Consider the following 25,034-nt stretch of genomic DNA (forward strand, 5'->3'; position numbering starts at 1 on the left):
ATTTATTTTTCTTGTGTAGCTTGGTTTAATCCTTTGCTGGAAGAATTTGAAGTCTATGCTAGGCCCTTATCCTATGTCATTAATATAATTCAAACTGTTGCATGCTTATTTTTTCTACCATCGCAAGTGCCCTTCCAACAATGTTAAATATATTATCTATCTTGCATACTTTCACTTTTGCTTATATATACCATCGTGCTCAGGAAAAGGAGCACGCTTAAGCACGATGTTATGAGCATCACAAACATGTCTTCCTAGAAATTTTTATACATATCTGTTGGATGGATATCTGGTCAGGACACCACCTCTCAAGATCCTTTCAGTATCACGCGATGCAGCAGAAAAAAAAAAGAAACAAAATAAAACAATCAAAATATGTGGATCAGCCACAAAAGGGTTCGCCTCCATGGGGCATGCAAACTTCACTATGAAAAAGAAAATTTTACAAGAGGAGACTTCACCCTCAACCCTTGTACACTTAATTCTCTCTCACTAGAAGTTCCCCTCACAAAAGCTCTCTCTCTCTTGAAAGACCTTCTGAACCCCTGAAATACCTGGCGACCGCTGTCCAGGAGCCTTGCTCCTCTCATAGCAATGCGTGCTTCTTCCTCGGTTCCGTGCGGCGTCCACAGTGCAAAACCAAACCCCACACCTTCTCTGTTGCCTCTTAAACATGGTTTAGATTAGGTTTAGGAGTCCTTAATCAACCCAAATCATGTCCCAGACCGTCGGATCAAAACCGGGAGTCACCTGAGCCCACCGATCGTGCTCCGGTCCACGGAATAGTGCCGTGGACCGCAAAAAATGCGTGGGAACCGCCCACATGGTCCGCAGGCCCACCCGTGGACCGCCCGGTCCATGGTGGACCGGAGAATAGGGCTAGGCAGGCCGCCTAGGCCTGGGCCGGCCCGCGTGCACGGGCCTGGGTCACGCCTGCACGCGGGCCTGCGCGGGGCTAGGCCGCGGGCCCGCCTAGGCCCCCCGCGCGCCGCCGCCTGCGGCCGCGCCACTGCTGCCCGCCGCCAGCTGCCGGCGGTCCTCCACCGCCTCGAGTCTCGTGCCAACTTCAAAAACTCGTATCTTCTTCATCCGAGCTCCATTTCGGATGATCTTGATCTCGTTGGACTCCGTTTTTCGTCGTGAACCTCGCTGTGGGCTCAATGTGGGCTAAATCTCCATTTTGCACATGACGGTTATCCTTCTATTCGTTCTACCATGTCCGGCATGTGGAACTTCTCTTAATGGCTTGTGTTCTTGGTAATGCTTCATACAACTAAAAAAAATTGTACGCTAGGATGGTGATTGGCCAGCATGCTCTATCCATGCTCTGAACGATTCTTCCATAAATTAATCGATGGCAACTATCGATCCTTTCCAAAAAACTTAATCAAGACTTGGGCGATGATGCAGACCAGGACCGACATTCCTTCAGCACAGGCTATGGATGATAACTGATGAATTAATATTTTAATTAAAATATTGAGTGGATGTCTGGTCATGACACTATCTTTCAAGATCTTTTCAGTATCATGCGATGCAGCAGGAAAAAAGAAGAAACAAAATAAAACAATCAAAATACATGGATCAACCACAAAAAAGCTCGCTTCTACGGGGCATACAAACTTCACTATAAAAAAAAATTTACAAGAGAAGACCTCACCTTCAACCCTTATACACTCAATTTTCTCTCTCTAAAAGTTCCTCTCTCAAAAGCTCTCTCTCTCTTGGAAGACCTCCTGAACCCCTGAAGTGACCTAACGTCCGCTGTTCAGGAGCCCTGCTCTTTCTCTTACAGCGGCCTCACGCCTCTCTCTCCTTCTCTTCTCGGGTTCCGCATGGCTTCCTCAGCAAAAAATCAGTCCTTGCAGCTCTCTGTTGAGGCACAGGCCTTTTAAATGCCTTAAACAAGGTTTAAACCTAATTAGATTAAGTTTAGGTCTCCTAAACAAGCCAAATCAAGCTCTTGAACCATTGGATCAACATCGGAAACACCCTGGGCCATCCGATCGCGACCGGTCCACAGAATAGTGCCGTGGACCGTGAGAAACGTATAGAAAATACCCACGCGGTCCGCCATGGATTGCTTGGTCCACGGTGGACCGGGGTACAGGCCCAGGCATGGGCCTGGGCCTGGGCCTGGGCCTGGGCCGCTCCCGCGTGCGGGCCCGCGCACGAGCTGGGCCGCGCTCCTGGGCCACGCTTCTGGCTGGGCTGCCCGCCCGCCTGGGCTGCGCGCCTGGGTTGCGCATCCCGCGCGTTGGCCCCGCCTGGGCCACACACCACTGCTGCGGCCGCGCCGCCCCCGCTCCACCGGCGGTCCTCCATCGCCTCGAGTTTCGTGTCGATTTTAAAAGCTCGTATCTCCTCCATCCGAGCTCCGTTTGGAATGATTTTGGTCTCGTTGGACTCCATTTTTTATCGCGAACCTCGCTGTGGGCTCAATATGGGCTGAATCTCGAGGCATCAAATCCTAACAATCTCCACCTCGACTCGAATTCGGCCTCCTTCAAACTTCGCGAGCTTCTGGATCTCCTTGCCCCCATGTCCTGGGGCAATCGCCTACTGATCATGGATGGAAAAACATGAGAGTCGAGCCAGGCTGCTCGATCCCATCTCCATCGTATGCTGTACTTCTTCTGATCTGAGATCTGCTCGGGGCATCGTCCTGCGACAATAGGAATCTCACCTTGTGACATCGCCTCTCATCCTTCTGAGTCTCCTATCTCGCGCTCGATCCGCCTCTTGGAGCTCCACCTCGCTCTGGGCTCCGCCTGGCTCCCGAAGCTCCACCTCGTACTGGGCTCCCCGTCAGGTAATAATGTCCTCTGCTCCCCTTCTTCCCCTCCAGCACAATTCTATCGCCGCGTAGCACCCTCAGGATTTCTCCACCAGTTACCGTCCTGAAGCCTCTCGAATCCAGTCTGCTAAGTGAGATAAGATTCTGTCTGAAATCAGATATGTATCGAACCTCCCCCAATCTCCTCACTGCATCGTCATGTGCCTTCCAGCTGACCGTCCCAATGCCTCTGATCGCACAGCTCGATCCATCCGGCAGATATATAGTGCCCTCACTGTTCTCTAGGGAGTCAAGCTGCTCCTCTCTGCAACATACATGATAGGGACATGCAGAATCTAATATCCACTGCTGGGAAGAAGTAGATACCTCGTCAGATATCTCTAGGACATCTCCATCTGAATCGGTGCCGGCCGTCGCTACAGCAGCCACCGTCCGATTTTTAAGTTGAGAACAATCTCTGGCTAGATGTCCCAACTCCTCACACCGGTAACACCTGATTTTGCTCAAGTCCCTCCTGGACTTGGACCGCCCTCGTTGCGATCTCCTGTCGCTCCGTCTACCGCCTCCTGCTCCTCCAGAAGCCACCAAAGCTGAGCTACCGTCACTTGAGCTCGAAGTTGGGTTCTCCCTCTTGAAAACCTCATTCTGAAGTATCGCCGCGGTGACCTCATCCATCTTGATAGTTGATAAACACTTAATTTAAGTCATTTAAAGCAAAAAATCATATTTAATTTATTTTATTTATTAAAAATTTGATGCTTCTTTTTATGTTTTACAGGAAAGATGATCGCCGATACAAAGAGTCCGATTCATAAATCAAAAAGACTCAAGTTTGAAGAAATTTGGACTTAAAATAAAATTAAAATAAAAGAAAGATGCATATGGTATTATAGAAAATGAAGATACAATGCAAGGAATCCAAAAGGATATAGACGTCATTGTGAAGCAACAAAAGTTTCTTTTTGGAATATAAAAAGAATGTTCACACGGCAGTATTCCTGGGCGCGCGGGTGAGCGCGTGAGCGCGTGGGCGCGAGCCCGGACGTGGGGTGGACGCGGCGCGGGCGTGCAGCGAGCGGGCGCGCGGCAGGCGGGTTCGCGGGGAATTTTTGCTGACGGACGAACATATGCTTATTAAAGAAAAAAAAATTAATATTTAGAAATACTTTGAGAGGAAAGATTTGTATTTTCTTTATTTATTTGTGATCTTTCTATCTCATCCATCCATCTTTTAGTCTTTAGCATTTTTTTAGTCCCACATCGAAAAATCATGTAAAACTCCTCCCTCCTAACACCTATAAAAAGACTTTTGTACTCCCATTGGAGGGGGAGCCCAAAAATTCTTCTAGAGCCTTGCATAGAGGAATAGAAAGGGACTACTTCATGAGCAGCTAGGCTAGCAGTCTCGGGAGTGGAGAAGAAATTTTGTAATGACACAGAGATAGTTTATTGTTCTAAACTTTCTTGTGTTTCTTTATATGCAATAAAGATTATGCTTTTTATTTAAATCGTCATGAGTTCTTTATTTGCTCTCTTTCATATGCTTTTATTTATATTTTCTTGTTAGATTAATATTAGGAACAACTTTTACTTTCCGGAGACGCATCGTGATCTACAGATACGAGGCGTGCCGAGGAAAGAAGAGTTGTTTACCTAGTACTTTCTGGAGACGCACCGTGATCTACGGATACGGAGCGTGCCGAGGAAAGACAGGTATTTTTTCTAAGATTAATTACATCTATTTAATTAAAAAAAATATAATTCTACTAGTACAAAATTAATTTAAAACTCCTGAACTTTTTATTTTCTAATTACATCAATTTTAAGATAATTTATTTTCTAAATCAAAAACAACGCTTCTTTCTTTTGCAATCTCAACTTAGCCCAAGATCCCTGAGGATACGATCTCGACTCATCCTACCTACGAAGTGAGTAGAGTTATTTTTGGTGCTATCAACGACTACGTATCAATAGTGCTCTTCCCCACTAGAAGAGCAGTCACCAAAGGCTCGTACGAAGGAGAAAGCGACGTCAGCAAAACCAGCGCCCTGGTCTTCTCCTCAACATTCTCACCAACGCTGAGGAGGTCGGTGAGGATCTTCTGGAAGTGGCTCAAATGCTCCTGCACGTTCTGTCCCTCAGTCATCCGCAGTTGGTAAAACTACCTCCAGAGAAAAAGTGTGTTGGTGAGAGACTTCGCCATGTACTACTCATCGAGCTTCGACCACAGCACCGTCAGGAAGTCTCGCTCAGCACATAGATCACCACCTCATCCGCCAGGTACATGCGAATGGTACTCACCGCCTGCATCTGTAGCCGTTTCCAATCCCGCGGTTCCATGGTGGTCGGCTTCTCATCGCACAAGAGAGCATCGATCAACCCCTGTTGGATGAGCATGTCTTTCACCCTTGTTAGCCACAAGGAGAAATTGCTCTTACCATCGAACTTGTTGATCCCCATCTTGATTGTTCCTATCTTTTTCATCTTCAGTCTTGCTCACCATCACTGCAATCTACGTTCTTATACCACCTTATTTTGATACCATTTGTTAGGTGATATCCTGATCAGACATCAACCTAACAATATCATACTCTCATAAAAAATTCTGCCCACCAGATATCCATGAGATATAGTGCAAAACATGCTTCAACTAGTTTATAATTCCGTACATTGCACTATCATTTTAAAAAATATTTTATTTCATTAATTTATATATGTCACGCCCCCGACCCGAGATTGTGAGTCGAGGGTCATGGCAACCACCGCATACTTATAGAATATTTTTCCCATAAGCATGCAAGGCATCTCATCATGATATCTTCACAAATAGTTAAATATATATTTTTTTTTAATATCTCAATAAATTCAACAATAATTCAAAGGCTTTGCATCAAATTCAATAAGCCTTCCAACCTAAAATAAAAGTACGAAGATTCTGCTTCTGATCACTCTTCTATTCATATCTTGTATCATCTTAATTCCTCAACATCTGTAAAAACAGTAAAATAAGAGGTAATGAGCTAGACAGCCCAGTAAGCAACGATCACTTCTCAACAGATTTCATCAGGCATATAAGTAAATAATCATTTATAGAAAATAAGCATATAGAGTTCATCAATTCGAAATCAATTTCAATTATGCAATATAATTCATGCCAAATTCATTTCTTTTTCGAAATTTCAAGTTTCTTTCGGGATTTCAATTTCTTTTGTTCTTCAATTTCTTTTCGTCAACCATGAGCTATGACCACATTATCCCTGTGGCAGGGTCATAATACCGCGTATCTGCTTGCGGTGGGCTGCGAATCATCTGGCAGCCAAGTCCTTTGGAACCGCTGGTCTAACTGGCGGTTTTGTCGCTGGTCTATCTGGCGACATGTCGCTGGTCTTACTGGCGACATAAATCCTCAGGACAGTCAATTGCCAACGTATATGCCCCCATTGGCGGGGTCCTCAACACAGTCAGGTTGTCAATTCTTATTGTTTCTTATATCATAATTCTTCATAAATCATGTTTCATATTCTAATTTCAATAATAAAACATATAATCATGTAGTATCGAAATCAATCAATATAATGCATCATGAAATCAATATATTCAATCATGCTTCATCATAACATTTCAAATAAGATATTTTCATAACAAAAATACCATTCATCCAATTCATGCATCGTTTCACAAATCATGTCAGAAGAATACACTATAATTTGTCGATGAATCTAGAAAAGGTGAAACATTACTTACCTCGAACGCATTCCAACAAATCCACATAATTCTATAAATTTTCTTCCAAAAAAAATTTTATTCGTAGATCATATCGCGATATCCCATGATCAAACATCCACAATCCTATACAGAATCAATTTCAATAATTAGAAAGAATACGAATACCATATTTCAACGGTTTAGATTGGGTCCGATCATCTAATTTCATCTAATCAAAATCTAATTAGGACCTAAACGATCCAAAGTTTGACTATCAGATCAAATCGGATTCGAAGTGATAGGACCAAGGTTTCTTCATCGATTTCATAAAATCAAGTGGAGAGAGAAAATCAGAGGAGAGAGAATTCATGAGGTACAATTCGAATTGATCAGGTGACACAATCCAACATTACGATGGGTCCAATATCTCGATTGGTGAAATCAATGTGATCAAATCAAGTCATGGCTAGATCGAAATCATGGATTGTAAAATCTAAAGATTCATGGTCTGATTAAGGTGGGTGCCAGTACGCTGTCTGACAATCATAGATCAGGGTTCTTCATTAAAATCAGATCAGACTTATTAAAAGAAATTTCTTCATTCACTAACCTTTTTTTTAGAGAGAGAATCAATCAAGAGAGAAAATATATTAGAGAGAGAAAATTCTAGAGAGAGAAAATTCTAGAGAGAGAAAACTCATCTTGAATTCTTCAGTCAATATGATTCAACAAATTCTGATCGATCAGATCAAATCATGCTAAAATTATCATGTGGACAATTCGATAAGATCGTGAGAAATAAAATCTAAAAATATTTGATCTGATCAAAGTGGATGTCAGTGTACCGTCCGACGATCACGGATCAAAAATCCATCACGAGGATCATTTAAATTCATCATCATTCTTCTCAAAATTCTAAAAATCTTAGGAGAGAGAATCTAGAGAGAGAATTCTAGAGAGAGAAAGTCCAATTCTAGAGAGAGAAAATTCCAGTTCAGGCTGAAGAGAGAGGGAAGAGAGAGAAACTCTCTTTCTCATATTTTATTATTTATATCATTATTTATTAATTAATTTAATAATTTTTCTTTTCTTTTCTTTTCTCTCTCTCTTTTTTTTTCTTTTCTTTTTCTTCATGGAAGAGAGAGGAGAGAAAATCCTATTTATTATTATTATATTATTATTATTTTATTATTTTTTTTTTCCTTTTCTTTTTTCTTTTCTTTTTCTTCTTTTTCTTTTCTTTTTCTTTTCTTTTCCTTCTTCTTCTTTTCTTTTTCTTTTTCTTTTTCTTTTCCTTCTTCTTCTTCTTCTTTTCTTCCCGGGCTTTCATTGGGCCGAAACAGGGGACCTAGAGGTCCCCATGCCTTGATTGGCCGATCACGGCCATCTCATGGCCGGAGGTGGCCGGCGGCAACGGCCGACTCTCCCGGGTTCGGAGAGACCAGGGCCGGCGGTCGGCATGACCGTCGGCGCCGAAAAATCAGAGGAAAGAGGCGGCGAACAGGGGGGTTTCTTTCTCCAACTAAATCCGGCGACACCCGTCACCGGCCATCGTGCACACAGACACGGGAAAGAAGGAAGAGAAGAGAGGGAGAGGAGGGAGACCTTACCACAACCTCCGGTGACCCCCACCGGCGAGAAATCGCGGCGAACACGGGTCGAGGAGTCGCGGCTTCAAACGGGAAAATCGGAGAAAAATCTCCGGCAATCGACGGCGACGGAAGGGTCTACCCATAGAGGAGAGGGGAAGGGTTCTTATAGAGCTCGTCCTAGGGTCTTTCAATGGCCCTAGGACTTCGATTCTTGATCGGAGAAGAGGAAGACTCCGATCGGGAGTCTTCCTGCTCTGTTTTTCTTTTCTTTTTTTTTTTTTTTGTTTTGGGCTTAGGATTCGTTGCTTGGGCCAGGCCTCACATTCTTCCCCTCTAAAAGAAATTTCGTCCTCGAAATTTTTCATACCTGTAGTCTCGAAGAGCTAGGGATATTTTTTTTTTTTTTGCTTGAGTCTTCATAGTTTCTTACTTGAATCTCATCCTCAAATATTTCAAAATTCTAATTCTTAATACAAATTCATCATTTCATAAGAAAAAAGTCAATACATTAATATCAACCTGATACGGAACCATTCATTTTCTTATTCATCAAGATCAACATCTCAAAGATTTTCAATATTTCAAGATTTCAAAATTATGATCTCATTTCCTGTAAAAATTAATGTTCAATATCTCGTGACTCAAATTAAAATCAAATCTATCTCTTGTGAATAGAAGAGGATCAATGTCTCTATTCTTGCATAAGAACTTCATTCATCATCATCATTCATTTTATTTCAAAATATTAATCACTCTTAATTTCAACCCATCATAAGATAGGAAATCATACTTCTATGAGTCATATGATGACATCCCAATCAATCAAAATTCAAAAATATTTTCTCTTATTCGTACTTTCAAAGGTTGAAGATTTATCATTTCAATCTCATTCTCGAGCTTTTGATATTTTAATTCTCGATACAACTTCATCATTAAGTTATTTCATAAAGATCAATATCACCATTGTTGATTAAATCAATATCATTATTTCTAGTCATCGAAATTTTCTTACTCAAACCCTCAAACTCTTAAATATTCAATTCATTATCAAATTAAATTATAAATAACTCCAATCCATCTTTTGTAGAACAATCATCAATATCAATAGATAACCTCAATCTTTTTCATTCAGTCTGAGAAATAATAATAATCAAAAGAGTTCTAACTTCAAATTTCATTATACCCTGGAGATAATTATTTGAGTATACTAATCTAAGATCAAAATCATCATTCGATAAACAATCTCAAATTCTTCTTAATAATTAAAGAATTATAAAATTTAATTCTAGAATAGAGAAAATTTATCTCTAAATATTCTAAATCTAAAATCAAAAATCAAAGGTCCACTCATCCTAGAATTAGGATGCTAATTATTTTTGTAGCATAGTAGGTGGAAGCACTACTTTTAAAAGTCACATTAGGATATCTAAAATGATTCAAAATTTTAAAATATTTTTCTTTCTAATGTCAATAAATTTTCTTGCATCAAACCATATCATCTATCATAATTCTTTGACTCAAAGAATCAAGATTCCTGACTTACTCAAAGTAATCCAAATTACCATGCTTCCGCTGCGCACTCTGATCTAACAGTCAAAATTTCTTAGCTTCACCAAAAAAAGTTTGATCAAATTATTTCTTTACCTTATTAATAGAAAAGATCTAAAATTTTAAATTTCAATTGAAGTCAAAGATTAACTTCCGATTCTCATTCATACTTTTACTAGTGTACAAAAATCTTGATTAACCCTTGAGTCCAATATCATATTTAAAACCATCATATAGATTTACTATAACCAATATGAATCAAATCTTAATTCTCATATCAATTCAATTCGAAAATTTTCAAACCAAAAATTCTTATAAGTCAAATTAATGAAGAAAAAAAAAAAAATACTTCGATGCTCCACCAAATTTGGACATAATCTTAATATATAAGAACTTCAAATCATTATTTTTTTTTTCTAAAATTTCTATCATCATGATCTTCAATATCTATCAAATATCCTTTCATAATAATCATACAAGCTTCAAAAAAATCAAATCTCCATTTAATAATAGATTCAATTAGGGACCTCATTAACAAAAGCAAAGGAACTCCATATCAATTTCTAAATCTTAATTTTTTTAAATTGTAAATTCACACGGATCCCTTAATCTGAAATAAATATAAATCAGATCTTTTATCTTAATCTGAAGATATCAATTTTCATTAACAACCTCAACAATAATATCAGAAAATCTCTTGATCAATTTAGATACGAAGTCTTTAAATTAAAATTTCATACACATCATGTAGTCTCCAATAGACATAATAAGATCCATTATTTAAATCTAAGGATGATGATTAAAGCTTCCAGTATGATGAATATCCTATAATCTCAAAATCAATTTCATCAATAAGACATAGGTTTCTTTGCAATATCCTCAAATATGTATTCATCATAATATGCCACTTTATATATAATCCACATACCAAATTCAATTTCGATAAATATTCCAATCAAACATCATAAAAGATTTTTTCTTAGCCCATTCTGGAATAATATTTTATTATCAAATCTTTATCTTGCCAATAATAGTCAATCTCTCAACTAGAAGTAATATCATAATATTATTCTCACATCGAATTTGAACTTACGATTCACTTGAATAACCAATGATCAAATTAATAACCATAATGCACAATACAATTTTATATCAATCCTTTTGTGATTACTTTCGATCAAGATCTAAGTAATCATATCATGATCAATAGATCATCCATCATATTTCAAATTTTATATGTTATAATCTATTGTGATCCTTTCATACATAATCTCAATGTTTAGTCAAAATTTATAAATATTTCTCCCACTACAATCATCAAAGATCTACCCTATAATGTCCCTGGTGTCTATCCACTAACACCCATTCTATATCTGATTCTATGTTTCATAATTCATCCACTTATGCTCTGATACCATATTAATTGTCACGCCCCCGACCCGAGATTGTGAGTCGAGGGTCATGGCAACCACCGCATACTTATAGAATATTTTTCCCATAAGCATGCAAGGCATCTCATCATGATATCTTCACAAATAGTTAAATAATTTTTTTTTTTTAATATCTCAATAAATTCAACAATAATTCAAAGGCTTTGCATCAAATTCAATAAGCCTTCCAACCTAAAATAAAAGTACGAAGATTCTGCTTCTGATCACTCTTCTATTCATATCTTGTATCATCTTAATTCCTCAACATCTGTAAAAACAGTAAAATAAGAGGTAATGAGCTAGACAGCCCAGTAAGCAACGATCACTTCTCAACAGATTTCATCAGGCATATAAGTAAATAATCATTTATAGAAAATAAGCATATAGAGTTCATCAATTCGAAATCAATTTCAATTATGCAATATAATTCATGCCAAATTCATTTCTTTTTCGAAATTTCAAGTTTCTTTCGGGATTTCAATTTCTTTTGTTCTTCAATTTCTTTTCGTCAACCATGAGCTATGACCACATTATCCCTGTGGCAGGGTCATAATATCGCGTATCTGCTTGCGGTGGGCTGCGAATCATCTGGCAGCCAAGTCCTTTGGAACCGCTGGTCTAACTGGCGGTTTTGTCGCTGGTCTATCTGGCGACATGTCGCTGGTCTTACTGGCGACATAAATCCTCAGGACAGTCAATTGCCAACGTATATGCCCCCATTGGCGGGGTCCTCAACACAGTCAGGTTGTCAATTCTTATTGTTTCTTATATCATAATTCTTCATAAATCATGTTTCATATTCTAATTTCAATAATAAAACATATAATCATGTAGTATCGAAATCAATCAATATAATGCATCATGAAATCAATATATTCAATCATGCTTCATCATAACATTTCAAATAAGATATTTTCATAACAAAAATACCATTCATCCAATTCATGCATCGTTTCACAAATCATGTCAGAAGAATACACTATAATTTGTCGATGAATCTAGAAAAGGTGAAACATTACTTACCTCGAACGCATTCCAACAAATCCACATAATTCTATAAATTTTCTTCCAAAAAAAATTTTATTCGTAGATCATATCGCGATATCCCATGATCAAACATCCACAATCCTATACAGAATCAATTTCAATAATTAGAAAGAATACGAATACCATATTTCAACGGTTTAGATTGGGTCCGATCATCTAATTTCATCTAATCAAAATCTAATTAGGACCTAAACGATCCAAAGTTTGACTATCAGATCAAATCGGATTCGAAGTGATAGGACTAAGGTTTCTTCATCGATTTCATAAAATCAAGTGGAGAGAGAAAATCAGAGGAGAGAGAATTCATGAGGTACAATTCGAATTGATCAGGTGACACAATCCAACATTACGATGGGTCCAATATCTCGATTGGTGAAATCAATGTGATCAAATCAAGTCATGGCTAGATCGGAATCATGGATTGTAAAATCTAAAGATTCATGGTCTGATTAAGGTGGGTGCCAGTACGCTGTCTGACAATCATAGATCAGGGTTCTTCATTAAAATCAGATCAGACTTATTAAAAGAAATTTCTTCATTCACTGACCTTTTTTTTTAGAGAGAGAATCAATCAAGAGAGAAAATATTTTAGAGAGAGAAAATTCTAGAGAGAGAAAATTCTAGAGAGAGAAAACTCATCTTGAATTCTTCAGTCAATATGATTCAACAAATTCTGATCGATCAGATCAAATCATGCTAAAATTATCATGTGGACAATTCGATAAGATCGTGAGAAATAAAATCTAAAAATACTTGATCTGATCAAAGTGGATGTCAGTGTACCGTCCGACGATCACGGATCAAAAATCCATCACGAGGATCATTTAAATTCATCATCATTCTTCTCAAAATTCTAAAAATCTTAGGAGAGAGAATCTAGAGAGAGAATTCTAGAGAGTAAAAGTAGAGAGAGAAAGTCCAATTCTAGAGAGAGAAAATTCCAGTTCAGGCTGAAGAGAGAGGGAAGAGAGAGAAACTCTCTTTCTCATATTTTATTATTTATATCATTATTTATTAATTAATTTAATAATTTTTCTTTTCTTTTCTTTTCTCTCTCTCTTTTTTTTTCTTTTCTTTTTCTTCATGGAAGAGAGAGGAGAGAAAATCCTATTTATTATTATTATATTATTATTATTTTATTTTTCTTTTTTTTTTTTTCCTTTTCCTTTTTCTTTTCTTTTTCTTCTTTTTCTTTTCTTTTTCTTTTCTTTTCCTTCTTCTTCTTTTCTTTTTCTTTTTCTTTTCCTTCTTCTTCTTCTTCTTTTCTTCCCGGGCTTTCATTGGGCCGAAACAGGGGACCTAGAGGTCCCCATGCCTTGATCGGCCGATCACGGCCATCTCATGGCCGGAGGTGGCCGGCGGCAACGGCCGACTCTCCCGGGTTCGGAGAGACCAGGGCCGGCGGTCGGCGTGACCGTCGGCGCCGAAAAATCAGAGGAAAGAGGCGGCGAACAGGGGGGTTTCTTTCTCCAACTAAATCCGGCGACACCCGTCGCCGGCCATCGTGCACACAGACACGGGAAAGAAGGGAGAGAAGAGAGGGAGAGGAGGGAGACCTTACCACAACCTCCGGTGACTCCCACCGGCGAGAAATCGCGGCGAACACGGGTCGAGGAGTCGCGGCTTCAAACGGGAAAATCGGAGAAAAATCTCCGACAATCGACGGCGACGGAAGGATCTACCCATAGAGGAGAGGGGAAGGGTTCTTATAGAGCTCGTCCTAGGGTCTTTCAATGGCCCTAGGACTCCGATTCTTGATCGGAGAAGAGGAAGACTCCGATCGAGAGTCTTCCTGCTCTGTTTTTCTTTTTTTTTTTTTTTTTTTTTTTGTTTTGGGCTTAGGATTCGTTGCTTGGGCCAGGCCTCACAATATATATTTATTCTATATATATAAGAGCGTAGCGTCACCCCCACCATCGCTGGCCCCCCTCGGAGGGTGCACTTGCAGTGACGGTGGAGGCATCGCGGGAGAGAGAGGGCCAGCATAGGAGCAGTCCTTTATCAATCTCTGCTCCGTCGACATAAAGTGGGGAAGAAAGAGTCTCCAGCCAAGTGAAATAGCAGCTTAGTTTTAAGAAAGACCTGATTTATCATCGAGGACGGACGGGCAAACAGGAAAGGTTAGGCGTTGCTTTGTCTATGTGGCTTTCTCTCCCTCTCTTCCACATCCTACGTGTCAAACAAAGATTTCTATTTTAATATATATATATATATATATATTAAAAATAAATAATAAATAATAGATCCACACTATACTTATCTAGAACATGGAAACAAATTTGTGGTTCAAAATTTTGAGGAAAGAAACACATATTCAAATTTCAAAAATATTTAAAGAAGTTGGTTCAAATTGCAGCAATCATCTTGATAGCATATATATACATATACACGTGTGTGTACATATACATACACACATATATTCTATGCATCAACTGCCAGTGCTGCTGGTCCTTATTCAAATGTAAGAAATTCAAATTATAACAAAACAACGACCGAATTTAGTTCGGATGAATTTCCTTCAATCCTTGATTAATTTCGCATTTCCACATCTGCACGGAACCTATTACCAGATATAATATTCCAACAAAGAGGAGAAATTTTTGGTTCTCGAAGTGGCCCGTAGCCATTACTCTCTCCCAAAACGAACGTTACCGCTCCTTCCATGGTAGCCGTAGCGCGGTTTCTGAACCGGAGATACCGTCACCGATACCATCACCATCCCCGTAAGCAAAACCGCCAAGCCCGTGTGGCCATACAAGCAAGCAATGTATTGAAGCAAAGCAAGGGAGCCAACTCCGCCGTTCGTTTGAGCGTGACGGGATCTAGAGAGAGAATAGAGAGGCTGCAGTGCACGCCACGTCATCCCGGAGATCCAGCTGGCTGCTTTCATTCCTCTTATTCAGAGAGAGATAAAATGAAAGCTTAGAAAAAGAGTTAAGCCCCAACTTTCTTCTATTCTACTCCTCTTCATGTGACGGAGACTGTGTTGGAGAGAGAGGGGGTGAGAGGAAGTGATGGAGAGGAGCGTGCCGGTGAGGAAGCCGCACACCTCGACGGCGGATCTGCTGACGTGGCCGGAGGTGCTGCCGGCGGATCCGCCGGCGGACGACTCGGGATCGCGCCGGCCGCACCAGGTAGGACCGCCTCCGGCGGGGAATGGGTGGTCTTACGTTGAGTTTTGGCCTCTTACTGGTGGCTGACTGTGTTTTTTTTTTCCCGGTGGACCCTGCAGCCTTCGGGAGGGATCAGCAAGGTGCTGTTTGGGGGGCAGATGACGGAGGAGGAGGCGGAAAGCGTGCTCAAGAGGTGAGATCTGGTCGATTTTGGACTTGGATTCTGGGATTTTGGGGTGCTCATCGTTTTTTTTGATTTTGGGATCGAAATATTTTTTTTTTTTTGCTTCTACGATCTAAAATGTTCTCTTCTGTGAAGTGTGATGTCTCTTTTGTTAATGTCCTCATGGTTCGAGGACGGTAGTTTTTTTTAGCTAGGAATTTGTGAAAAAAATATTTTTTTTAAAACAAAGATTTTCTACGGATGAATCAAAATGTCTTTTTTGTGTATCTGAAGGGTTGCCCTTTCTCTGAGAGGGAAAGAGAGAAAAAAAAAAGGAACAAGATTTTCTTTTGTTTTGATTTAAGATGTCTGATCACTCCTTGAATTTGTGATTGCCTCTACGTGTAATAGTTATGGTAGCTATAGAGGGCATGTTGTAGGCCGAAGGTCTGAGTAACAAAATATTCATGATTTCGATGTATCAAACTGATTCTGAGATCCGCATTATAATAGGAGTTCAGTTGAATGCATTACAAAATGTATTTTGAGTCGTTACAATATATTATAAGTGATTATACATAAATGTTTTTGATGCATAACTTGAAAGAGACGTGGTAGTTTATGAGGTATTTTATACATATGTATATGAATTCAAAACTATATGATTTTTGACAGTCCAAGAAAACATGAGTTCTATTGATTGCCAAGCGTGAGCTTAAGAACAGGATTTTTTCCATTTCTGTATCTCCAAATCCACTTATTTAAGATATCAAGCAAATGATGAGACAATAAAGTAAGCATCTTACTTCTGAAAAAAAAAAAAAAGATTATACAGTGTTTTACCAAGAATTTCATTATCAAATTTGTTCAAGGAATCAAGCATATATAAATAGTAAAAAAATGCAGATAAGCTCATGAACAACACATGTATAAAGTTATGAAACAGAGTAAAGCTTGACAATGACTGTAAAGATTTATCTGCAAATAAGAAGGATGAAGAGAGAGTTACGGTAATAGCATAGATTTATGATAGATGGGGATTTGATTGTAAACATGTCTCTTTAAACGGGGTTAGAAACAGTTTGAACCAAAACATTTGTAAATTTGATTGGGCTGGATTTGAAGATGTCTGGGGGCCCAAAAAAGTAAATCAAGGTGGTTAGGGCGATTAATAGATGACCAAAATAATCATGTTTTGGTTGGGTTGAAGAGGACTTGTAGTCCTAGATTTTTATCTTTGAGATTTTCAAGGCTGATGGTGGCCATGGGTGACCATTGTTGCGATGGAAGAGAAGATATGGTGCATGATAGCAAAACATCATGCCACAAGGACTAGCTTCATGGAGTGTTATGGGCACAGAGTGCCCTTCTCCATGAGCTCACACTTTTGAATACCTACAGTTTGTGACTAGGCAACTCTTCCTCATCCTGACCAACTCTGCAGTTTTCTACATAATTCACATGTCACTAATTATAACCTTCTTCATTTTACAATGCAATCACCTTGATACACTCAATTTTTATCCTCAACTTAAGAGTGTACTTGGAACTCTTAAAGCTCATCATTATTCCTGCATTCCTCTATTTATGTCAAAATGTCAGAAATAGGATCTCCCATTTATATAAAATGGGAGGTGACATGATAATGATGCCAATTCACTTCATTGGATGTTCAGCCTACTAGTTAACCGCCAAGACTATATCAATTTTATGATAATTTGGATGATTTATGTTTCCAATGCTGCCATTAGTATTGCTAGCATACTTATGCTTCATTGCTGATTAATTTGATCTAATCAAATGTCCATAATTTGGCAATATTCAGGAGAAAAATGAAGGATAAGGTATTAGTGGTCCGATGAATATTGGAAACATCTCCATGATTAGAAAAAATTCAGTAAATTTTAGAAGGTCTCAAATTAGTTAGTGAAATATGAAAAAATCGTAATTATCAATGCAAGAATCCAAAAAATTGTTTTTTGCAGCATACTTAGATGAAATAGGGAAAAGATTGATAAAAATTCCAGAATTTTTAACTATTTGTTTTGGTCACTAAGCTATTCTGCATGCTTCTCATCATCTGTCCCCCAATCTTAAGTCTACAGGTTGATGGGTTAACCTTGTTTCCATCCCATTGGGAGAGTTAGTCTAGCCTTAACTTAGATTTGAAATTTCGGGTCATGTTTAGACCTAGTGTTACTAGGCCCAAGGTAACCAACTAAACATAACTTGAATAGATTAATGAATTTTTGGGTTAGATCTAGTCTAGGAACTAACTTATAGGCTCCCTTGGATGTTGTTTTTAAGGGTACAGTTGCATGCACTTTTTTTAAGTCAATAAGAAAACTACTAATTTGTCAAAGCCTAAGCAAAAAAAGTGGCATGCCTATTGACCTTTTATTGATTGTGGATTGTTAACATTTGCCACTGGTATTATTGCTCTCATCTCCGTAGGGTTGCAAGTGTGTCTCGCTGGATCATGCTATTGGCATGATCCAAGCCAGATTCACATTTGGATCAGATAACAAAAAAGAAAATGAAAAAATTCCAAGATTTATCTGCTTATATCCAGATCACCTTGGGTTTTAGATTTATTTTGCTCATCCATTAGTACATTTGGGTGAATGGGATTGACAATGAACCTAAACACAAACCATGCACAAGCAGGTTTTGGTAGTTAATTGCATTATAAACATGTCATGCAAGAAAACAGTGATTACAACAACATGTATGCATCGTCAACAACCAATTTTATAAACATTAATTTTAACAGCCACATGTAAGTTGTCGCTAACATAAAATTAATTGATTTTGCTACATAATAGTTATAACTTCCAGCGAACCTTTTTTTTTTATGTTTTTAATTAGGGGAAGGTGGGTTGGGTACTGAAAACTTGCTGCACCAGTTTTGCTTCAATTTAGTTTTATGTCGGACAAGGTCTGCAAAACTGGTACAAGGACCCATACTGGTATATATTTAGTTCAGTATGGTATGGACTATGGATGGATCTGTACTGTACAGTATGCACCCCATGCCAAGATAGGCTCGCAAAACCTTTTTCTCACTCCTTGCCATGGTACCACCTGAAACCAGATGGTATGGTCGGTGTGGGGTGGTCTGCTTTATTTGGACTAGTATGGATTGTGCAGTTCATATACCGAGCTAAACCTTAGTATCATACTAGTTTCTTGCTAGTATGGTATGGTACAGTCGGTATGGGATGATAGGCAGACCTTGATATTGGATCTCATATGATTCATTTTCAATCCATATATGATACAATTCCGATGTGTCGGTTCAAGCCTGTTAAAACAAACTGGGTTCAGATTAGCAGAGGCCATTTCGGGGTGAATTAAAGATTGAATATAGGTCAATCCAATCCTATTGTCGCCTACTATTTTAATGTCTCGTAAGTTTTGTTTCCATAATAGTCGTCATACTTATTCAAATCAGTTATATTCCTATAAAGTGGTTTCATTTAATTACCCTCTCCTATAGAATATTTACTGAAATTTCTAGACTTTCATATGATTTTTGTCTAGTCCTAACACCTTTACTATCTGCATCTATCAAGAGCCTACATCAGTAAATGAAGGGTAAATGCTTTATAGTACCTGGGGTGGCGAAAACCTTGTTCTTCAGTGAACCATCAGGTCAAATGATGTGTTTTGGCGCTGAAAAGCAACAATACCCTCTTAAATTGCATTAAAAACCCAATTTTTGCCATGCCAGATATTTTCTGGGATATGCCTGGTAGAGTCATTGATAAGTTGACTAGTGATACCCTGGCATACCTATCTAATTATTGGACGTCATCTTGAATTCCAATATAAATCGCTACAATTCTCCCATAAATTTCTAGGCAAGAGAATGTTCCATTAAGTTTCAAATAGTCATCAAATTCCTTTTCAATTCTAGTTGCTGCCACCTGAAATCTCATTTATCCTTGTTCCCTTTTTAGTGGCTGCCACCTGAAATCTTTGTTTTTCCCTTATTTATCCTTGTTCCGTTTTTCTTTATGTATGCATGTTGAGATTATTATCACTGAGCAGGTGAAATTATATTGTGGGGGGTGCCCTTAGACTAATGCACTGATAGATGCTTCTTTCAAAGGCGGGCATCCATCCTGCTGGGGATAAACTTGCATTGCCCATTTTGTAGAAAATGCATGAGGACCCTACCTGCTCTCTATAAGCCAATATCGAATGCTTGCAGCTGTATTATGTGATGAGATTGAACTTCATTTAAATATGCGTAATTACACTTTTTTTAAAGAATTCCAGTATCGGTTACCTTGTCTGTTTTGATTTGAAATTATAATCTTTCTAAAACCATTACTATGTTGGTTCTTGTAGCTTCAACAAGTAGTGCTGATAAGAGAAAGGCTGGCTTAAATGCCACAAAAATTTAAGAGTAAATCATGTGCCGACGAACTTCAATTTGTTTGATACATGGTTTGCTTGTTGTGTGCACATGCATACATCCATGTACGTGCATGTGTGCACATGGACATTCATAAATATGTACATATATATTTTTGTGTACATGTATACATACATATTGGCTTAGAATTTGGGAACATTCTGTATTGCCATTTCAGGAAACCTTGTTCCGGTCCAAAGTTAAAAGAAATGACTGGCAGTGGCATATTTGCTGCTGACAATGAAGATGGTGAAGCAGATTCTGGCAGTGCATTCTCAACTCCAACTAACCGAACTGGTTCACGAATTTATCAGGTACATCTTCTAGATTAACAAGGATTTTTTTGAAAAAAAAAAAATATTGATTCAGAAATCTCTTACATTATATAAAATGCATTTTATACCAATGCCTGAAAATCCAACTCTACAGGATATCCATTCAAAAGTTGGATCGAACTGGTCCACGAAATTACTATACATATCTGAAGATAATACTAATGTTACTTCATAAAAATAGTATAATTGTAATTCTGAGTATTGTCAGGTCTTTCCGAAGTTTGGCTGATACTTTTGACCTTATAATTCGGACCTCTGATGTAGATTTTTATGTACACACAAACAGGAATGGTAGTTGATCTGTGCTTATGTAATCATCATTTGCTGCACTCTGCATTGCTTGTTTTCTTTGGGTGAATCCTTTTGCCAAGTTGAAAGCAGATATGTTTTAGGATTTAAACGTTACACATCATTGTTTACCTAAATGATGTATTTGCTTCAACTGGCATCCTTGTTTTGTTTAATTGCTTATACATTTGTAATGCTAATTTACTGTGGGACTCAAAGGAGAATTTGTTCATGTATCAGCAAACGGTTAGTGCAATTAGCCAGATCTCATTCAGTGCTGATGAGAGTGTTACCCCCAAGAAGCCAACCTCAATAGCAGAGGTGGCAAAGCAGCGAGAACTAAGTGGAACTTTGCAGAGTGAATCAGAAGCTAAGATGAAGAAACAATTATCTGATGCAAAGTGCAAGGAACTTAGTGGGCACGACATCTTTGCTCCTCCACCAGAAATTGCACCCAAGCCTCTGGCAGCAAGGAACTCAGAGGCATATGAAGATATTGGAGAATCCACACTGCAGAACTCAGCCCCCTCTGCAGAAGTCTTGAATGTGAGTGAGATGATGCATAAGCTTTGCACTTTCATTTTGTAAATGTATCTTTGCCTTTCATAAAATCTGACAGTTATTGTTCTGTGACTTTCATCGCTAGGTTCATCATTACGTTATACATTTACTCATTTAGAGCCCAAACCTTTTTACTAATATCTTCTAAAGCAAAAATTTGGGCAGGTTTTGGGTGATATCTTGAATTGGAAAACACTTGCCAGCATATTCCCAATATTATTAGCTATTTCCCATTAATATCTTTCGTAAACCATTCTGTTTCCTGAACATTCTTTGGCACATAGGAAATCCCTCAGAGGGCATGAGAAGCCGGGGATAAATGATTTGGGATTGGGCTGTGTTCATTTTGTTTAACATGTCATGCTGTGTTCGTTGTGTTGAACATGTTATTTGAAATGTTTTCCATTCTCTGATTATAAGCATTCCAATGCTTTTTATGTGAGCTTAAAATGATCTTTCTTTTCTTTAATAGGTTGCTTTCATTACAATGATCCATTCTCTGATTATGAGCATTCCAATGCTTTCCTTGTTCAATAATATGAAGCTGGATTCAGAGTAGATCATAACCAACAACTTTTATTCTCAAAAAAAAAATGATGGAATTGTTTTATTTAACTTGAATATATTGAGGCTTTGAATTATTTGGTTGCAAATTCTAAAGTTTACTCAAATATCTGGGGTGAGTTTTTCAATGAACTCTAGCATATATGCACCAATTCTCCACCTATCAATGTGCATGGCTGATCAAACTTGTGTGGGTGCATCCTGACGCACAAATACATGAAGACTGGAAGAGGATTTTGCAATTGTTGCTTAATTCAAAGATGGGGATTTGTTAAATGAAATCGAAACCTTTGTATGTGATCTACAAGGTCTTAAAATGCTTATAAATGAAATATCTTATGCTTTAGTGGTAAGATACAATGTCTTGATTCTTAGATCACTTGATGCATAGACAAAGGTTCTCTAATTTAAAATTTACACTTCAAGTCTCATTTTAAAATTGGCAATCGTGTCCAATCCTTTCTTTCCACCGGGTATTAATGAACTCTACATGCATAAATGTATTTAATATATGTAATGTATTTATTTATTTGCTGCACTTCAATTTGGAATTTTTCCATCTTTATGCCAAAATTCTATACTTCATTCTCCAACAATCGTGTGTATTTGTAAATGAATTGTTAGTTCTGATATTGTCTTCTACATTCTATTGTATGTGAAAGTAATATATCTTCACTAGCTTATTGTTTAGGATGTTTTTGATAGGATCTCCCATATAAATTTCACTTCTGAAATGCAACCTTTTAGGCACAATTTTAATGTGTTCATTTCAATCTTAATCGGTGCATGACTTTGCATTCATATGCTTTCTTCCCTAGCATTCTATGTAGATCCATACGAGTGTGCGCACATTATCTCTTTGCCTTTTACATGTCTAACATGCTCATTGTTTTACTTGTCCTGTTAGTCCGCTGGGAATCCTAGTAGTTTCTTGTTTGGTGAGGAGCCTGTGGTCAAAACAGCTAAGAAGATTTACATTCAGAAGGTGGCAGAACTTACAGGCAATGACATCTTCAAGGAAGATGCGCCACCAGGATCGGAGGAAAAACCACTGAGCGTGGCAAAGCTGAAGGAGATGAGTGGCAGTGATATCTTTGCAGATGGAGAGACCACTTCTCGAGATTACTTTGGTGGTGTCCGCAAGCCTCCTGGTGGTGAAAGCAGCATCGCGCTGGTTTGACTTGTCTAACGCACAGAATTTCTGTGTTGGCTTTCTGATTTAAATGGAAAAGATGTTTGTATGCACTGATGAAGTAGTGGTTTCTGCATGTGCTTGATGGCAATCATGTTTGATCTTACCCTGATTTCATGAGATGTGGCAGTGATAATCTAATTTAACATGCGAAGTGCAGAGTGGTTGTGACATATCTTATGTACCAACCAATCTGAGGAGTGATGTCTGCTGTCATTTTACAATGAGACTCTTGTTTTTAAGTTTATTCCAGCTAAGTTGCTATGTTTTATTCAACCCAACCATACATTATGATGCAAGGCGAGGGGATATACTGCCTACAACTGCTGGAATGGAAATTGGGTGGTTTCTGAGAATTAGAGGAGGACAAAATATTCCAAATTTCAAGATTTTCTTACTTTTTTTTCTTTTTTTTTTTTTGATTTTGGTGCAAGCTTGCCGCATTGTTGAAGCCATTCTGGTCGGTACTGTAAATCTCATGGTCTACTGACGTTTACATTGGTTGGAAGGCTTCTAGCTTCTTTGGGATTTCTATGTGCATTTCCCATTCTTGTATGGGATTATTGATGCTTTCATAATTTCATTGAAACCAAGATTTTTACTTTTTAGAGCAGTACCATGCAGTGCAATCCTATTAATTGCACCATTCCTTATCTGACGTGATCGGAGGTGATTGGTGTGAGACAGGATTGTGCCATTCAACAAGATGCATGTATGTTGCGAGGGATGGTCACATTAAGTTGTCAATGGGATAAGACAAATGTGGACGAATCATGCTTGTGGTCGGAGAATTTTTTACGTCTAGGATAAGATGGGATGAGGTAAGATAAGTTTTTTTTTTTTTTGTTCCTTTTTGTTTAGATCATTCCTATCCTCATTTAGTGATCACAGCTACTTTAAACTAGTCCAAAGTATTATCTTCTAAACTAGTCTTCTAGGCAAGCAGCTACTTTATTATTGCTTCGTGATTAGAATTAAAATTAAAATAATAATATATTAAAATAAAAATTGAAATAGTTATATTTTTTAATATATTTTTATGAATAAAATTTAAAAAATTTACCAACATAGATGTATTTAAAAATCAATTAAATTAATATTTTTAGATAATTAAAATTTTAAATAAATTTTGTAAAATGAGAATTGAATGCTGAAAGAAAAGTTGGGATTAGGCTTTAGATTCTCATTATTCTCAAATAATTATGATGGGAATCATTTATTTTTATTTTCAAATTTAATTTTTTTCTAACAAAATATGTTATGTTTCTCTTGATTGTTTTTGTCACTCATCTCTTTATATTGCTCTATCTCTAAGCCTGCACAAGTTTAAAACTAAAATACATGACCCGGTGGCATTTGCATCGCTCAATTACGTTTTGCATCTCCTCTTTCCGGTTAGTTATTGTCAGTTGGCGCAGTCCGGAGCATACGACTCGTCATTCAATGGCCGACACAGTGTCCACGTGTCAAAAAAGCAGTCGCATCTTGCAATCATTAAATGCCTCGCCGTTGCCGGTAGCACCTGAGACGCGCGTGATACGTGCGGGACCCACGAAGAGGAAATCTCCATCGACAACCGAACTGACCATAACACGACCGTCTGATTGTCCCCGACTACGATGATCGACGTACCATTCTGCCATCACCGCTGGGTGGACGGTGCAATCGGGTGGCTGTGATCCCATCCGTAATTTATTGGTTGTTACTAGTGTTGCGGCGAATCCCCTCATCGTCCGATCGTCAGAATCGCACACCTGCAAGAAAAATCCTCACTGACCGGAGATACCTCCATCTGGGATCCTCCGACGGTCAAGTTAGAGAGGAAATTAGGCAACAGTGGAAAGAACCAGGGATCCAGCTTGAGAAAGCTTAAGAGAGCTTGAGAAAGCTGGAGAGGGTTTTTTTCAGAGCTTACCAAAACTGTTGCCTTATCCCGTTTTATAGTAGAATGCAGTATGGTCCCGTTATTAATGGTGCAGACAACTGGAAAGTTGTCAAATCGTCGGGGGCTGTCAAATCGGCATGAGTTGTCATGTCCTTGACAGGACAACACCCCATGGCGGTCGTACAGCATGTCCTTAGTAGGACGACAGCCCATAGCGGTTGTACGGCGTTTGGACGGGCTGGCCGACTATATGTCGGTATTCGGCTGCCGGAACGTCGAGTGACGACTCGAAAACACCGTTGGTTGATCTGGTGCCTTATGGAAGTCAGACGTCAGCTGCCACCCCCGACAATAAGTCGGTGATATGGGTTCGGCCGCTCGACCAGTTGAA

General features: G+C 38.6%; 1 protein-coding gene across 1 annotated transcript; it reads left to right on the top strand.

Moving 5' to 3' along the window:
- The first annotated feature begins 15,042 nt into the window (after nucleotides 1-15,042).
- On the top strand, nucleotides 15,043-22,864 carry LOC105041623 (uncharacterized). Its single transcript, XM_010918588.3, has 5 exons — nucleotides 15,043-15,253; nucleotides 15,352-15,425; nucleotides 19,997-20,132; nucleotides 20,682-20,987; nucleotides 22,474-22,864. The coding sequence occupies exons 1-5, from the start codon at nucleotides 15,134-15,136 to the stop codon at nucleotides 22,744-22,746; spliced, it is 909 nt and encodes a 302-aa protein (XP_010916890.1). The 5' UTR covers nucleotides 15,043-15,133; the 3' UTR covers nucleotides 22,747-22,864.
- The last annotated feature ends 2,170 nt before the right edge of the window (nucleotides 22,865-25,034 follow it).

Source organism: Elaeis guineensis, chromosome 3 (genome assembly GCF_000442705.2).
Source record: "Elaeis guineensis isolate ETL-2024a chromosome 3, EG11, whole genome shotgun sequence".
Taxonomy (NCBI): Eukaryota; Viridiplantae; Streptophyta; class Magnoliopsida; order Arecales; family Arecaceae; genus Elaeis; species Elaeis guineensis.

Excerpts from the sequence above, each read along its gene's own strand:
- LOC105041623 (XM_010918588.3), top strand. The coding sequence starts at position 15,134 with ATGGAGAGGAGCGTGCCGGTGAGGAAGCCGCACACCTCGACGGCGGAT. Across the intron at positions 15,254-15,351 it reads GATCGCGCCGGCCGCACCAG|CCTTCGGGAGGGATCAGCAA; the intron begins GTAGGACCGCCT and ends TGGACCCTGCAG. Across the intron at positions 20,988-22,473 it reads CCTCTGCAGAAGTCTTGAAT|TCCGCTGGGAATCCTAGTAG; the intron begins GTGAGTGAGATG and ends TTGTCCTGTTAG.